The 17,628-nt window shown below is 49.5% G+C and overlaps 1 protein-coding gene and 1 long non-coding RNA gene across 2 annotated transcripts in view; both read left to right on the top strand.

The window, feature by feature from the left end:
- LOC309558134 overlaps positions 1-17,628 on the top strand; it is a 437,057-nt gene that overhangs the window by 255,657 nt on the left and 163,772 nt on the right. The gene's annotated exons all lie outside the window — the stretch shown is intronic.
- Positions 1-17,628, top strand: part of LOC309558055 (TGF-beta receptor type-2-like) — a 50,996-nt gene that overhangs the window by 31,697 nt on the left and 1,671 nt on the right. Inside the window, exon 5 of the mRNA XM_082260982.1 lies at positions 2,908-3,035. Within this exon, the coding sequence (XP_082117108.1) occupies positions 2,908-3,035 (128 nt within the window). The remainder of the gene's footprint in view (positions 1-2,907; positions 3,036-17,628) is intronic.

The raw sequence follows: 17,628 nt of genomic DNA, 5'->3' as shown, positions 1-17,628 counted from the left end.
GTATGGCCTCATACTACCAGTAGTGACACTGACCCCCTCTATAGGGTCCAGGTATGGCCTCATGCTACCAGTAGTGACACTGACCCCCTCTATAGGGTCCAGGTATGGCCTCATGCTACCAGTAGTGACACTGACCCCCTCTATAGGGTCCAGGTATGGCCTCATGCTACCAGTAGTGACACTGACCCCCTCTATACGGTCCAGGTATGGCCTCATGCTACCAGTAGTGACACTGACCCCCTCTATAGGGTCCAGGTATGGCCTCATGCTACCAGTAGTGACACTGACCCCAGCCAAATGCAAAACATTCAGAAAAGATGAGTAGGGAAAAATAATGTCAGTGGCCTCCACCTGAAAAACCATTTCTGTTTTGGAGAGAGTCTCATTGTTGCCCATCTAGTGCACCTGTTGTTAATTTCATTAACACCAAAGCAGCTGAAGCTGATTAACAACCCCCTCTGCTACTTAACTGACCAGATCAACAGGAGTTATATTGACGTGATGCTATACTCTGATTAAAAAGTGTTTTTTTCAGCAGTTTACGTTAGATCAGTGGTCCTCAACTCGGGTCCTCGGGACCCACTAACAGGCCAGATTTTAAGTATTACCTTGGGGAGATGCAGACTAGAATACTGCAATCACTGAGCAGCAAATGAGATCACCTGGGATGTAATTTAGTTATCTTGCAAACCTGGCCTGTTAGTGGGCCCTGAGGACTGGAGTTGAGGACCACTGCTTTAGATGATACTTCATACTTTGGAAATCAGATCGCACCTGAAGTCCCCCCGGTTTAAATGGGGGCAAAAGAACAGACTGTGCCACTCGTGTGCCTTGAAGGTGATCTCATCTTCTGGCAGCTTTAATGAGGAATGGGCTACCCAAAAGGCATACTGGCTCTCCATCTATTCATTACATATATGTCCCAGGAGACTGGACTTAGGGACTGCACTCTGTAGAGGGGACTTGGTGCGGCTTTCACATGAATAAAATTATAAACACAACACTTTTGTTTTTGCCCCCATTTTTCATGAGCTGAACTCAAAGATCTCAGACTTTTTCTATGTACACAAAAGGCCGATTTCTCTCCAATATTCTTCCCAAATCTGTGTAAATCTGTGTTAGTGATCACTTCTCCTTTGCTGAGATAATCCATCCACCTCACAGATATCAAGATGCTGATTGGACAGCATGATTATTGCACAGGTGTGCCTTAGGCTGGCCACAATAAAAGGCCACTCTAAAATGTTCAGTTTTATCACACAGCACAATGCCACAGATGTCACAAGTTTTGAGGGAGCGTGCAATTGGCATGCTGACTGCAGGAATGTCCACCAGAGCTGTTGCCCGGGAATTGAATGTTCATTTCTCTACCATAAGCCGTCTCAGAGAATTTGGCAGTACATCCAACCGGCCTCACAACTGCAGACCACCACACCAGCCTAGGACCTCCACGTTAGGGATTGACCGATATCAGTTTTTCGTTGCCAATACCGATACCGATATTTTGGCCATTGCATATCGGTATCGGCCGATATTTTGAACATTTAAAGTTTTGCAAAATAAACACAATTTTCGACACAAATCTGTTACTGAGCATGTTAATGTTCACCCTGTGGTGGGTGGCTGGCTGGCACCCTGTGGTGGGTGGCTGGCTGGCACCCTGTAGTGGGTGTCTGGCTGGCTGGCACCCTGTGGTGGGTGGCTGGCTGGCACCCTGTAGTGGGTGGCTGGCTGGCACCCTGTGGTGGCTGGCTGGCTGGCTGGCACCCTGTGGTGGGTGGCTGGCTGGCACCCTGTGTGGTGGGTGGCTGGCTGGTACAGGCCTGTGGGTGTGTGGGTGGCTGGTTGGCCCCAGGCAGTTGTGGGTGGGTGTATGTATGTGGTGGCTGTGTTAAACACACTGTGTGCACTGTCACTCACTGTCCCGAGACTCCCCAACTCCAGACGAGGCTGAGTATGGCGGCCTAAGAAGGCAGAAGCTGTCCCAGTGCGAGGAGGCGCATGGCACAACGTACGCAATAACGTCACCACAATAACGGCAATATCGGTAACCTCCGGGGCCGATTACGATATATTGGGGAAAGTGCATATCGGCCTTAGATATATCGTCCTTGCCAATAATCAGTCGATCCCTACTCCACATCCAGCATCTTCATTTCAAAGATGGTCTGAGAACAGCCCAGGACCTCCACATCCAGCATTTTCACCTCCAAGATGGTCTGAGACCAGCCCAGGACCTCCACATCAACATCTTCACCTCCAAGATGGTCTGAGACCAGCCCAGGACTTCCACATCCAGCATCTTCACCTCCAAGATGGTCTGAGACCAGCCCAGGACTTCCACATCCAGCATCTTCACCTCCAAGATGGTCTGAGACCGGCCACCCGGACAGCTGCTGCAACAATCGGTTTGCATAACCAAAGAATTTCTGCACAAACTGTCAGAAACTGTCTCAGGGAAGCTCATCTGCATGCCCGTCGTCCTCATCGGGGTCTCCACCTGACGGCAGTTCATCGCCGTAACCGCCTTGAATGGGGAAATGCTCACATTGGATGGCGTCTGGCACTTTGGAGAGGAGTTCTCTTCACTGATGAATTCCGGTTTTCTTAGATCTTTGAGTTCAGCTCATGAGAAATGGGGGCAAAAACAAGTGTTGTGTTTATAATTTTGTTCAGTATATTTGTAAATGTATGCAACAAAGACCTCGGTTTTTAATGCAAACAGTTTAGACTTTTTTATTTTTGTACTGGCCAGCTGGTAAATACATCGGGGTCACCATGAAAAATCATGGGGCCCTGTACAGCCTCTTACATCCCTACAAGATGGGAGGGTCAGAGTAGTCCATTAACCCCCCCCCCCCCATATGATTAGAATGTTTCCTCATTACCGGTAATTTTTTTCGGCAGAGGTGAAGAATTATGAGCTGCCGTATGGATCAATGGTGCAGGAACATCCGTGTGTGGAGACCATGAGGGACGTTGTGCTCCATAGAAGAGGACGGCCAGACATACCCGACTCCTGGCGGAGAGATCCGGTGAGCCAACCTCCTGCTTCTTCTCTAGAATTATTAAATTGTATCTGCTGTTACAAAGAGGTGTATGTTTCCTATCCTTTTCAGCTCCATCTAGTGGCCATAATGTGGTATTTTACCACTGCAAATAACATTCATTCAGGAGAGAAAATTGCATAAAGAGGGTTTGTTTTCGCCCCATTTGCACAGAATGAATGTAGATGCAGATAAGGTGGACCGGAGATTTCCAAACTTTCTAAATAAAGGTCCAGTTTACTGTCCGTCAGACTTTAGCCGGCTGCGACCCCATTCTTGTGCGATTTCCAGTGCAGCTTGCTTTGTGACTTTCGTGTGAAATTAGAGTCTATGGGACGGCCACCATTGAAATTAATATGTTTTCACTCACCATGCAGCAATGTGTTGCAAGTCGCACCAATGTGAACTGGGGCATAGGGGGTGAGACTGTGAGCAGAGGGAGTATAAAAAATCTCAAGATTGATGGTCAGTGGGAGTAAAAATTTACAGAATGCCCCATTATTAGGGTCATTGGCAGGAATAGTGCCCCATCATTGGTGTCAGTGGAAGGAATAGTGCCCCATCATTGGTGTCAGTGGGAGGAATAGTGCCCCATCATTGGTGTCAGTGGGAGGAATAGTGCCCCATCATTGGTGTCAGTGGAAGGAATAGTGCCCCATCATTGGTGTCAGTGGGACAAATAGTGCCCCGTCATTGGTGTCAGTGGGAGGAATAGTGCCCCATCATTGGTGTCAGTGGGACAAATAGTGCCCCATTATTGGTATCAGTGGGAGGAATAGTGCCCCATTATTGGTGTCAGTGGGAGGAATAGTGCCCCATCATTGGTGTCAGTGGAAGAAATAGTGCCCCATCATTGGTGTCAGTGGAAGGAATAGTGTCCCATCATTGGTGTCAGTGGAAGGAATAGTGCCCCATCATTGGTGTCAGTGGGAGGAATAGTGCCCCGTCATTGGTGTCAGTGGGAGGAATAGTGCCTCATCAGTGGTGTCAGTAGGAGGAATAGTGCCCCATCATTGGTGTCAGTGGGAGGAATAGTGCCCCATCATTGGTGTCAGTGGGAGGAATAGTGCCCTATCATTGGTGTCAGTGGAAGAAATAGTGCCCCATCATTGGTGTCAGTGGGAAGAATAGTGCCCCGTCATTGGTGTCAGTGGGAGGAATAGTGCCTCATCAGTGGTGTCAGTAGGAGGAATAGTGCCCCATCATTGGTGTCAGTGGGAGGAATAGTGCCTCGTCATTGGTGTAAGTGGGACAAATAGTGCCCCATCATTGGTATCAGTGGGAGAAATAGTGCCCCATCGTTGGTGTCAGTGGGAGAAATGGTGCCCGTGGGAGGAATGCTGCCCCATCATTGATGTCAGTGGGGGGAATAGTGCCCCATCGTTGGTGTCAGTGGGAGGAATTGTGCCCCATCGTTGGTGTTACTGGGAGGAATAGTGCCCCATCATTGGTGTCAGTGGGAGGAATAGTGTCCCATAATTGGTGTCAGTGGGAGGAATAGTGTCCCATCATTGGTGTCAGTGGGAGGAGTAGTTTCCCATCATTCAGCTTCGGGTGTGGCTGCAGGAAGGTTCTCTGGCTGTGTGTCTGGAGCTGCTCCAGGTGATCTGTTTGAGAGGGGAGTCTGGTAAAATCTCTCCCAGCTCTGCTGGCCCCTATCTGGGGAGGCCATGCAGGCCAGCAGGGCCTCTCCTGCTGGAAGCTCTGAACCATCCCCTGGGCTGATGGATGACATACCTGCTCCTGGACAAGCCATGGCTGGGGATCTCTCTGCCCCTGGTGAGGATGAGGATACCGAGTCCATTCGGGAGCGAGTGGTGGCCGGGATCAAGGTCCTGAATAGGGAGAGAGACCAGCTCTACAAACTGAGAGCAGAGTTGAAACGCCTGCGAAAGCAACGTGAAGGTTTGCACAGCCGCAGCCGTGGATCTATGGATTCGGAAATCCAGTTGGCAAAGGTCCGGGTTCAACACCAGGAAACCATTGTGGCCATGATGGAAGGTAAAGAGGGGCCCTTTAAGGAAAAGTTTTGCAATGACCGGAGATTTGCAAGGATGGCAAAGATGGAGGTGGAGGAGGGGACCCCCGGTTCTGACCCCCTGACTCCCCAAGGTGAGGTAAGCAACCCGTTGCCTTCTCAGGGCTCAGGAGGCATGCTGACAGTGATCCAGGCAGTGGAGTCTCCATTACGGGCGGATCAGCTGGTGTTTGGTGAGGAGAACTTTCCTGATAATGTGCCTGATAAGGTAAAACCTAGCAAGTCACAAGTGACTGATAAAACAATTTTTGTGCCATTTAACACCTTGGCTAATGCTGATGTTTTGCCCAATGACACCCAGGCTGGTAATTTCATATCCAGCAATATTTCAGCAGCTGATGTTTCCTTGCAGGAAAAACTGCGTTTAAAAAATGACATTGCAGCAAAGGAACTACAAGAGCCAGAGCAACCAATTAACCCCCTTTTTGCTGAGTCAAAGGCTGTTTGTCCAGTCACAGCTGCTGTCTCTATACTGCAGCATCAGGCCACCTGTGGTACTACAGCAGAAACTGTGATAGTGAATACTGATTGTTCTGACATTTCTTCCAACACAGGTGTTCTGAATAATCATACTAATGTGTGTTTAATAGACAATCCTGCTGGCTCAGTACAAGAAGTTAATAATAAGGATAATAATAATAATGTACCGGCTAAAGTTACACCAGTGTGGGGTCTTGGCCCTGATAAGCCTTCTTTTGCTCAGGTGGTACGCTCTGCTCCTGGTAATATTATTAGGCCAGGGCTGCAGCCAATGAGGAACCCTGCTTCCAGGCAGAGATTAACACCACAAACTGCCACTTTGAGCACCCCTGGTTCCGGTCTTGGGTCTCTGGCTTCTGCTGGGGGTCCAAGACGTAATGTCGTTATACTTAAATGGGAAGGTGGTGCAGTCTCTCCAGCACGGCGTGTTGTGGTGGATATGATTTTGGAGATGGGCTTTGGGGCGAATGACCTTTATGCCCTAATACACGTAGCTGGGAGCCGGGAGTACACAATCAGCTTCACCAGGCCAGAGGGTCTTGACCTGTTCTGGGAACGATATGAAGCTCGGTGCAGGTCAAGACCCGAATGGGAAGATCTGGCACCAGTTGCTGTTTCGCAGAGATCAACGGTTAAAAAAATAACCATCATTCTCACTAACGAGAGTGTTCCTGCTCGGGACTTAGAGGTCTGGTTAAGGAACTATGGTGAGGTTTTGACAACACCAAATAAAATTCTTGATGAACGTGGCATATGGACTGGGGGTTGGTCAGTAACGGTCAGGTTGGCCAGGGATGGGAATGTTGTCCGTCACCTGCCCTCCTCGGCTTTCATAGGGAGGGATAGGATGACTGTTTTTTATCCTGGTCAGCCAAAGCTATGTCACCGCTGTGGAGAAAAGGGGCATTTTAGCTCCTCCTGTTCAGCCTTAATATGTTCGGTATGTCGGGGACAGGGTCATGTGGCCAGGGACTGCACCCAGGCGATAAGGTGCAACCTGTGCCTGCGCCTTGGCCACCCCTACAGCCGATGTCCGGAGGCCTGGCACAATATGGAGAAGGAGGTAGTAGATGATCTGTTGAGGCTGGACAGGATGGAGGATGAGGCCCCTGGTGTACCATCTTCCCCTGCGGTGACTGACTCCCCTGGTCCTGTTCAGGATCCCTCCCCAGTTTCTGTGGCAAACCCTCCTGTGTCTGTAGGTATTCCTTCTGTGGCTGTCTCTGTGTCCCCCCAGCCTACTGTACCCGCTCCTCTTGTGTCAGAACCTTCCAAGTCTGTGCCCCCTGAGTCAGTCTTGCCCCATGAGTCTCCTAGGTCTGACTTAAAGGAAGGTCCCCCCCCACCCGGAGTGGTGGGATGTGCCAAAAAGGGTGCTGCTGCTTCTTCTGTAAAGAAGTCTTCTGCAAAGACTTTGAAGAAGAAAACAAGAGATGAAAACATCTTGGAGTCTGACCTGCAGTACCTGGAGGAGAGAAGGAAGGTTGTGAGGCGGAAGAGACAGGCGGTGAGGACGGAGCAGGAAGCCCCAGTGTCTGTCCCCAACCGTTCTAGGGCTTCTGCATGGGATATTTCCTCATCTGGAGCTTCCTCTGAACAAAATTCAGACTCAGAAATGGAGTTGGAGGAGGCCTCAAGAAAGAGAGAGGCTTCTGGTGATGAGCAGCAGAGGGGAGCTAAGAAGCAATCCACCCAATAACCCAAATGGCGGTTCCCCCTCCGTTAAAAGTGGTGACAATAAATGTCGCCAGTATTAAGTCAGTAAGAGCTCGTTCTATGGCCTTCTTTTTGTTCAGCCAATTAGATGCTGAAATTTTATTTTTGCAAGAGACTAGGCTCACCTCCTTGGCAGATATTCATATGGCCAAGAGAGAGTGGAGGTATGGTCCATCTTACTGGTCTCTTGCGGCCGAGCCTTACGGCGGGGTGGCGGTGTTGTTTAAAACCGGCATGGTAACTGTCCGGCGGGTTATTGAGGTGGAGATTGGGAGATGTATGGTCTTAGACGTTCTTGTGGGAGGGCAGGACCTGCGCCTAATTAATATATATGGGCCGCACACAAAGTGGGACAGGAAATGCCTTTTTACAAGGATCAAGCCATTTCTTTTTACATCCCGGCAAGTGGTTTTTGGAGGTGACTTTAATACTGTGACTAGGCCCAAGGACAGGAAGGACTTCAATGACAGGCTGGGATATGATAGCGTTTTTTTAAATAGTATGGTTAGGGATGCTGGTCTTGTGGATGTGCACATTAAGCACCTTCCGGATGACACAGGGTTCACCTTTCATCGAGGTAATAGTCAGAGTAGGATAGATAGGTTTTTTTTGAAGGAGGCCTCTGCTTTCTCACCCCCAGTGGTGCAGGCAGTGGAGTTCTCTGATCACTGTATGCTATCTGTGGTCTTGAATGCTTCAGACTTCCCTCAGAGGGGCAAAGGCATCTGGAGATTAAATTCGACTCTCCTTGAGGAAGAACATGTTAGACAATCCTTTGAGGAATTCTTTCAGGCACAGGTGACCATCCTGGACTTTTGTAGCAGCAAGGCTGAGTGGTGGGAGCTGACCAAAAAGAGGATTGCTGGATTCTTCAGGGGCCTAGCCAATAAAAAACAGTTTAATAGATACATGACCTACCAACGTTTGCGGAGGAAGCTGGATATTCTTGTCTCGAGAGGAGGAGATCCTGGGGCAATCTCTGAAGTGAAAATCCTCCTCAGGAAGTGTCAATATGACCGGCATACCTCTTTGGTTCTGGAGAGGGACTATGGGAAATACCACTCGCCTGACCCTTACCAGAACTGCAAACAGGGTGTAGCTGTTAAGATGGTCGTTGGCCTTAAGGATAGTACAGGTTCCTTGACAAAGTCCAGGTCAGGGATCCTGGAGGTCGTGAGGTCTTTTTATGCTGAACTTCTTGGGAGGAAAGAGCTTGACCGGGACAAGATGGAAAGCTTTTTGGACTCTACTCCAGGTCTAAATGGTGGAGATGTCCCTTTGATGAATTTGACAGAAGAGATCACAGTTGAAGAGGTGACGAGGGCAATTGAACAGCTTGCCATCAAGAAGTCACCTGGACCGGATGGTCTGACGGCTGAGTTTTACAAAGCCTTTAAGTCTATTCTGGCCCCACATTTGGTAGAGGTTTTTAACAGTTGTCTTTCTGAGGGGGTGCTTCCCCCTTCCATGAGACACTCAGCTGTGATTCTTCTTTCAAAAGGTAAAGATCCTTCGATGATTGAGAATTGGCGCCCCATCAGCCTTCTCAATGTCGATAGAAAGGTGCTGGCGAAGATACTTTTCTGGCGCCTATCGGCAGTAGCAGAGTCTTTGCTTTCTCGCCATCAGCACTGTTCGATCCAGGGTAGGAGCACCTTCACAGCAGTTTTAGCTGTCCGGGAGGCCTTGGAGCAGTGCAGGGCTGCAGGCTGGGGAAAGTATCTACTGGCATTGGATCAGGCAAAGGCTTTCGATCGTGTCAATCATGAGTACCTGTGGTTGCTCTTTAGTAAGTACGGTCTGCCAGGTGGTTTTGTCGATTGGTTAAAAGTTTTGTATAAGGGGGCAGAAAGCTTCCCTCTTGTTAATGGTTGGGTTGGACAGTCCTTTGAGGTTGGCTCTGGGGTGCGCCAGGGTTGTCCGCTGAGTCCCCTGCTCTATGTGTTTGCAATCGACCCCTTCATCAGGAGGCTAGAGAGCAGCATGTTGTGTGGGGTACCAGTGGGAATCCCGGGTGAGCCGCCTTTGAGGGTTGTTGCCTATGCGGATGATGTGTCAGTGATTGTCACTGGGACAGATGAAGCGGAGGAGGTGGTCTCTCTGACATCACGGTACTCTGAAGCATCAGGCTCCAAGATCAATCAGGAAAAGAGTGAAGTTTTTTGGATGGGAAAGGAAGGTGAGGGGTTTGATCTCCCGGACACCTTTCCAGTGCCCCAGGAAAAAATTAAGATATTAGGCATTGAATTTGGACCTGGCGATTATGGCCTCAAAAACTGGGAAGGCAGGCTGGAAGTTGCCAATACTAAAGTGGTCAGCTGGAAGAGATGGAAGTTATCTCTGAGGGAAAGGGTTGATCTGATTAAGACTTACCTGATACCGATCTTCTTGTATGTCAGCCCTGTCTGCATCTTGCCAGTGTCTCTCTATGCTAGGATCTATAGTGTGTTCTTCCAGATGCTGTGGGGGAACAGACTGAACCCCATCAAGAGGAATGTCACCTATCTATCCAGGAGGGAGGGTGGCTTAGGTATGGTCAACCCCGTTCTTTTCTTTTCACTGCTATTTCTCAAGTTTAACATTGGTAGTATGCTTGCAGTGGAACCTCCTGGATGGGCAGGCATGTTTAGATCTTGGTTTAGGCCTTTTCTGCGACTTTGGGAAGAAGGTGGCCAAGTGAAGAATCTCAGGGGTCATCGTGGTCAGCTTCCAGCCTATGTCGCTCCGTGTCTGAAGTTGCTGCGGCAGTGGCGACTGTCGGCTGAAGATCTCAGATCCGCTCCGAGGAAAGTCCTTTTGAGACGAGTCTTGAGCGAAGTCTTTCATGACCCACTGGCCTTAAGGGATTGCCCAGGCCCAATTTTGAGGGAAGGGTTAAGATTGATTAATTTGGCTAGAGTCCCCCTTAAATTCAGGGATCTGGCCTGGTTGTGCTTCCACGGGAGGCTCTATGTTCGGGGCAATTTGAAATTCCGCAGTGGGGTGGATCGTGGTTGTCCTCGGGAGGAATGTACAGGTGAGGAGGAGACTATGGACCATTTTCTGCTTCGTTGCCCTTTTAACATAGAGGTATACAAACAGGTGGGGCGGGCCCTCGGTGTTCCTTTCCTCTCCAGGCTGGGTTATGCTGAGTGGGTGTACGGAGCATTCAATACTGGTGGGGGCTTTTGTTTGGATACACTTTTTTTAGTTAGCTTAGTAGTCCGTTATTACACCTGGAACGCACGGTGTCAGGTCACCCTTCGGCGTAAAATCCTTCCTGTTCAGGTGGTGGTGTGTGACATTCTGCATGAGGTGGGGAAGATTTGGGCGCTTGAGAGAGACAAGTGGGGTCAGAGGGCTTGGCTGAAGGCGTGGAGGGGTTTCAAGCCTCCCTGACTGCCAGGAGTCTCTTTCCCGGGTGTGGCTTTCTGTCTCTTATCACCCTAGATTTTTTCTTAATGCTTAGTTTTTGATAAATGGCTGCATACATAGGTGATGGGTTGTGCCTCTTAGGCCCTCTCTGCTGCTTTATGTAAATAGTTTTCTAAAAATGTTGGAAGTGGATTATGTATATATTGTATATATTCTGCACATGGATGTGTATTCCTTTGTTTTCGGTTGGAATATTGTACTATAGTTATGTTTTTTTACTTTTGTATAAAATATGTTGCTTGATTCTTTTCAATAAAAGATCAATAGTGCCCCATCATTGGTGTCAGTGGGAGGAATAGTGCCCCATCATTGGTGTCAGTGGAAGGAATAGTGCCCCATCATTGGTGTCAGTGGGACAAATAGTGCCCCGTCATTGGTGTCAGTGGGAGGAATAGTGCCCCATCATTGGTGTCAGTGGGACAAATAGTGCCCCATTATTGGTATCAGTGGGAGGAATAGTGCCCCATTATTGGTGTCAGTGGGAGGAATAGTGCCCCATCATTGGTGTCAGTGGAAGAAATAGTGCCCCATCATTGGTGTCAGTGGAAGGAATAGTGTCCCATCATTGGTGTCAGTGGAAGGAATAGTGCCCCATCATTGGTGTCAGTGGGAGGAATAGTGCCCCGTCATTGGTGTCAGTGGGAGGAATAGTGCCTCATCAGTGGTGTCAGTAGGAGGAATAGTGCCCCATCATTGGTGTCAGTGGGAGGAATAGTGCCCCATCATTGGTGTCAGTGGGAGGAATAGTGCCCTATCATTGGTGTCAGTGGAAGAAATAGTGCCCCATCATTGGTGTCAGTGGGAAGAATAGTGCCCCGTCATTGGTGTCAGTGGGAGGAATAGTGCCTCATCAGTGGTGTCAGTAGGAGGAATAGTGCCCCATCATTGGTGTCAGTGGGAGGAATAGTGCCTCGTCATTGGTGTAAGTGGGACAAATAGTGCCCCATCATTGGTATCAGTGGGAGAAATAGTGCCCCATCGTTGGTGTCAGTGGGAGAAATGGTGCCCGTGGGAGGAATGCTGCCCCATCATTGATGTCAGTGGGGGGAATAGTGCCCCATCGTTGGTGTCAGTGGGAGGAATTGTGCCCCATCGTTGGTGTTACTGGGAGGAATAGTGCCCCATCATTGGTGTCAGTGGGAGGAATAGTGTCCCATAATTGGTGTCAGTGGGAGGAATAGTGTCCCATCATTGGTGTCAGTGGGAGGAGTAGTTTCCCATCATTCAGCTTCGGGTGTGGCTGCAGGAAGGTTCTCTGGCTGTGTGTCTGGAGCTGCTCCAGGTGATCTGTTTGAGAGGGGAGTCTGGTAAAATCTCTCCCAGCTCTGCTGGCCCCTATCTGGGGAGGCCATGCAGGCCAGCAGGGCCTCTCCTGCTGGAAGCTCTCAGCCATCCCCTGGGCAGATGGATGACATACCTGCTCCTGGACAAGCCATGGCTGGGGATCTCTCTGCCCCTGGTGAGGATGAGGATACCGAGTCCATTCGGGAGCGAGTGGTGGCCGGGATCAAGGTCCTGAATAGGGAGAGAGACCAGCTCTACAAACTGAGAGCGGAGTTGAAGCGTCTGCGAAAGCAACGTGAAGGTTTGTACAGCCGCAGCCGTGGATCTATGGATTCGGAAATCCAGTTGGCAAAGGTCCGGGTTCAACACCAGGAAACCATTGTGGCCATGATGGAAGGTAAAGAGGGGCCCTTTAAGGAAAAATTTTGCAATGACCGCAGATTTGCAAGGATGGCAAAGATGGAGGTGGACGAGGAGACCCCCAGTTCTGACCCCCTGCCCCCCCAAGGTGAGGTAAGCAACCCGTTGCCTTCTCAGGGCTCAGGAGGCATGCTGACAGTGATCCAGGCAGTGGAGTCTCCATTACGGGCGGATCAGCTGGTGTTTGGTGAGGAGAACATACCTGACAATGTGCCTGATAAGGTAAAACCTAGCAAGTCACAAGTGACTGATAAAACTATTTTTGTGCCATTTAACACCTTGGCTAATACTGATGTTTTGCCCAATGACACCCAGGCTGGTAATTCCATATCCAGCAATACTTCAGCTGCTGATGTTTCCTTGCAGGAAAGACTGCGTTTAAAAAATGACATTGCAGCAAAGGAACTACAAGAGCCAGAACAACCCGTTAACCCCCCTTTTGCTGAGTCAAAGGCTGTTTGTCCAGTCACAGCTGCTGTCTCTATACTGCAGCATCAGGACACCTGTGGTACTACAGCAGAAACTGTGATAGTGAATACTGATTGTTCTGACATTACTTCCAACACAGGTGTTCTGAATAATCATACTAATGTTTGTGTAATAGACAATCCTGCTGGCTCAGTACAAGCAGTTAATAATAAGGATAATAATAATAATGTACCAGCTAAAGTTACATCGGTGTGGGGTCTTGTCCCTGATAAGCCCTCTTTTGCTCAGGTGGTACGCTCTGCTCCTGGTAATATTATTAAGCCAGGGCTGCAGCCAATGAGGAACCCTGCTTCCAGGCAGAGATTTACACCACAAACTGCCACTTTGAGCACCCCTGGTTCCGGTCTTGGGTCTCTGGCTTCTGCTGGGGGTCCAAGACGTAATGTCGTTATACTTAAATGGGAAGGTGGTGCAGTCTCTCCAGCACGGCGTGTGGTGGTGGATATGATTTTGGAGATGGGCTTTGGGGCGAATGACCTTTATGCCCTAATACACGTAGCTGGGAGCCGGGAGTACACAATCAGCTTCACCAGGCCGGAGGGTCTTGACCTGTTCTGGGAACGATATGAAGCTCGGTGCAGGTCAAGACCCGAATGGGAAGATCTGGCACCAGTTGCTGTTTCGCAGAGATCAACGGTTAAGAAAATAACCATCATCCTCAATAATGAGAGTGTTCCTGCTCGGGACCTAGAGGTCTGGTTAAGGAACTATGGTGAGGTTTTGACAAGGCTAGAAAAAATCCTTGATGAACGTGACATCTGGACCGGGGGTTGGTCAGTAACGGTCAGGTTGGCCAGGGATGGGAATGTTGTCCGTCACCTGCCCTCCTCGGCTTTCATAGGGAGGGATAGGATGACTATTTTTTATCCTGGTCAGCCAAAGCTATGTCACCGCTGTGGAGAAAAGGGGCATTTTAGCTCCTCCTGTTCAGCCTTAATATGTTCAGTATGTCGGGGACAGGGTCATGTGGCCAGGGACTGTACCCAGGCGATAAGGTGCAACTTGTGCCTGCGCCTTGGCCACCCCTACAGCCGATGTCCGGAGGCCTGGCACAACATGGAGAAGGAGGTAGTAGATGAACTGTTGAGGCTGGACAGGATGGAGGATGAGGCCCCTGGTGTACCATCCTCCTCAGCGGTGACTGACCCCCCAGGTCCTGTTCAGGATCCCTCCCCAGTTTCTGTGGCCAACCCTCCTGTGTCTGTAGGTATTCCTTCTGTGACTGTCTCTGTGTCCCCCCAGCCTACTGTACCCGCTCCTCTTGTGTCAGAACCTTCTAAGTCTGTGCCCCCCGAGTCAGTCTTGCCCCATGAGTCATCCCCTCCTAGGTCTGACTTAAGGGAAGGTCCCCCCCCACCAGGAGTGGTAGAGGGTACCAAAAAGGGTGCTGCGGTTTCCTCTGTAAAGAAGTCTTCTGTGAAGACTTCAAAAAAGAAGAAAACAAGAGATAACATCTCTGAATCTGACCTGCAGTACCTGGAGGAGAGAAGGAGGGTTGTGAGGCGGAAGAGACAGGCGGTGAGGACGGGACAGGGACAGGATGCCCCAGTGTCTGTCCCCAACCGTTCTAGGGCTTCTGCATGGGATATCTCCACATCTGGAGCTTCTTCTGAGCAAAATTCTGATTCAGAAATGGAATTGGAGGAGGCCTCAAGAAAGAGAGAGGCTTCTGGTGATGAGCAGCAGAGGGGAGCTAAGAAGCAATCCACCCAATAACCCAAATGGCGGTTCCCCCTCCGTTAAAAGTGGTGACAATAAATGTCGCCAGCATTAAATCGGTAAGAGCTCGTTCTATGGCCTTCTTTTTGTTCAGCCAATTAGATGCTGAAATTTTATTTTTGCAGGAGACTAGGCTCACCTCCTTGGCAGATATTCATATGGCCAAGAGAGAGTGGAGGTATGGTCCATCTTACTGGTCTCTTGCGGCCGAGCCTTACGGCGGGGTGGCGGTGTTGTTTAAAACCGGCATGGTAACTGTCCGGCGGGTTATTGAGGTGGAGATTGGGAGATGTATGGTCTTAGACGTTCTTGTGGGAGGGCAGGACCTGCGCCTAATTAATATTTATGGGCCACACACAAAGTGGGACAGGAAATGCCTTTTTACAAGGATCAAGCCATTTCTTTTTACATCCCGGCAAGTGGTTTTTGGAGGTGACTTTAATACTGTGACTAGGCCCAAGGACAGGAAGGACTTCAATGACAGGCTGGGATATGATAGCGTTTTTTTAAATAGTATGGTAAGGGATGCTGGTCTTGTGGATGTGCACATTAAGCACCTTCCGGATGACACAGGGTTCACATTTCATCGAGGTAATAGTCAGAGTAGGATAGATAGGTTTTTTTTGAAGGAGGCCTCTGCTTTCTCACCCCCAGTGGTGCAGGCAGTGGAGTTCTCTGATCACTGTATGCTATCTGTGGTCTTGAATGCTTCAGACTTCCCTCAGAGGGGCAAAGGCATCTGGAGATTAAATTCGACTCTCCTTGAGGAAGAACATGTTAGACAATCCTTTGAGGAATTTTTTCAGGCGCAGGTGACCATCCTGGACTTTTGTAGCAGCAAGGCTGAGTGGTGGGAGCTGACCAAAAAGAGGATTGCTGGATTCTTCAGGGGCCTAGCCAATAAAAAACAGTTTAATAGATACATGACCTACCAACGTTTGCGGAGGAAGCTGGATATTCTTGTCTCGAGAGGAGGAGATCCTGGGGCAATCTCTGAAGTGAAAATCCTCCTCAGGAAGTGTCAATATGACCGGCATATCTCTTTGGTTCTGGAGAGGGACTATGGGAAATACCACTCGCCTGACCCTTACCAGAACTGCAAACAGGGTGTAGCTGTTAAGATGGTCGTTGGCCTTAAGGATAGTACAGGTTCCTTGACAAAGTCCAGGTCAGGGATCCTGGAGGTCGTGAGGTCTTTTTATGCTGAACTTCTTGGGAGGAAAGAGCTTGACCGAGACAAGATGGAAAGCTTTTTGGACTCTACTCCAGGTCTAAATGGTGGAGATGTCCCCTTGATGAATTTGACAGAAGAGATCACAGTTGAAGAGGTGACGAGGGCAATTGAACAGCTTGCCATCAAAAAGTCACCTGGACCGGATGGTCTGACGGCTGAGTTTTACAAAGCCTTTAAGTCTATTCTGGCCCCACATTTGGTAGAGATTTTTAACAGTTGTCTTGCTGAGGGGGTGCTTCCCCCTTCCATGAGACTCTCAGCTGTGATTCTTCTTTCAAAAGGTAAAGATCCTTCGATGATTGAGAATTGGCGCCCCATCAGCCTTCTCAATGTCGATAGAAAGGTGCTGGCGAAGATACTTTTCTGGCGCCTATCGGCAGTAGCAGAGTCTTTGCTTTCTCGCCATCAGCACTGTTCGATCCAGGGTAGGAGCACCTTCACAGCGGTTTTAGCTGTCCGGGAGGCCTTGGAGCAGTGCAGGGCTGCAGGCTGGGGAAAGTATTTACTGGCATTGGATCAGGCAAAGGCTTTCGATCGTGTCAACCATGAGTACCTGTGGTTGCTCTTTAGTAAGTACGGTCTGCCGGGTGGTTTTGTCGATTGGTTAAAAGTCTTGTATAAGGGGGCAGAAAGCTTCCCTCTTGTTAATGGTTGGGTTGGACAGTCCTTTGAGGTTGGTTCTGGGGTGCGCCAGGGTTGTCCCCTGAGTCCCCTGCTCTATGTGTTTGCAATCGACCCCTTCATCAGGAGACTAGAGAGCAGCATGTTGTGTGGGGTACCAGTGGGAATCCCGGGTGAGCCGCCTTTGAGGGTTGTTACCTATGCGGATGATGTGTCAGTGATTGTCACTGGGACAGATGAAGCGGAGGAGGTGGTCTCTCTGACATCACGGTACTCTGAAGCATCAGGCTCCAAGATCAATCAGGAAAAGAGTGAAGTTTTTTGGATGGGAAAGGAAGGTGAGGGGTTTGATCTCCCGGACACCTTTCCAGTGCCCCAGGAAAATATTAAGATATTAGGCATTGAATTTGGACCTGGCGATTATGGCCTCAAAAACTGGGAAGGCAGGCTGGAAGTTGCCAATACTAAGGTGGTCAACTGGAAGAGATGGAAGTTATCTCTGAGGGAAAGGGTTGATCTGATTAAGACTTACCTGATACCGATCTTCTTGTATGTCAGCCCTGTCTGCATCTTGCCAGTGTCTCTCTATGCTAGGATCTATAGTGTGTTCTTCCAGATGCTGTGGGGGAACAGACTGAACCCCATCAAGAGGAATGTCACCTATCTATCCAGGAGGGAGGGTGGCTTAGGTATGGTAAACCCCGTTCTTTTCTTTTCACTGCTATTTCTCAAGTTTAACATTGGTAGTATGCTTACAGTGGAACCTCCTGGATGGGCAGGCATGTTTAGATCTTGGTTTAGGCCTTTTCTGCGACTTTGGGAAGAAGGTGGCCAAGTGAAGAATCTCAGGGGTCATCGTGGTCAGCTTCCAGCCTATGTCGCTCCGTGTCTGAAGTTACTGCGGCAGTGGCGACTGTCGGCTGAAGATCTCAGATCCGCTCCGAGGAAAGTCCTTATGAGCCGAGTCTTGAGCGAAGTCTTTCATGACCCACTGGCCTTAAGGGATTGCCCAGGCCCAATTTTGAGGGAAGGGTTAAGACTGATTAATTTGGCTAGAGTCCCCCTTAAATTCAGGGATCTGGCCTGGTTGTGCTTCCACGGGAGGCTCTATGTTCGGGGCAATTTGAAATTCCGCAGTGGGATGGATCGTGGTTGTCCTCGGGAGG

This window comes from Pelophylax lessonae, assembly GCF_965119305.1.
Source record: "Pelophylax lessonae genome assembly, chromosome: 6".
NCBI lineage: Eukaryota > Metazoa > Chordata > Amphibia > Anura > Ranidae > Pelophylax > Pelophylax lessonae.
This window is presented reverse-complemented; position numbering and strand designations above follow the sequence as displayed.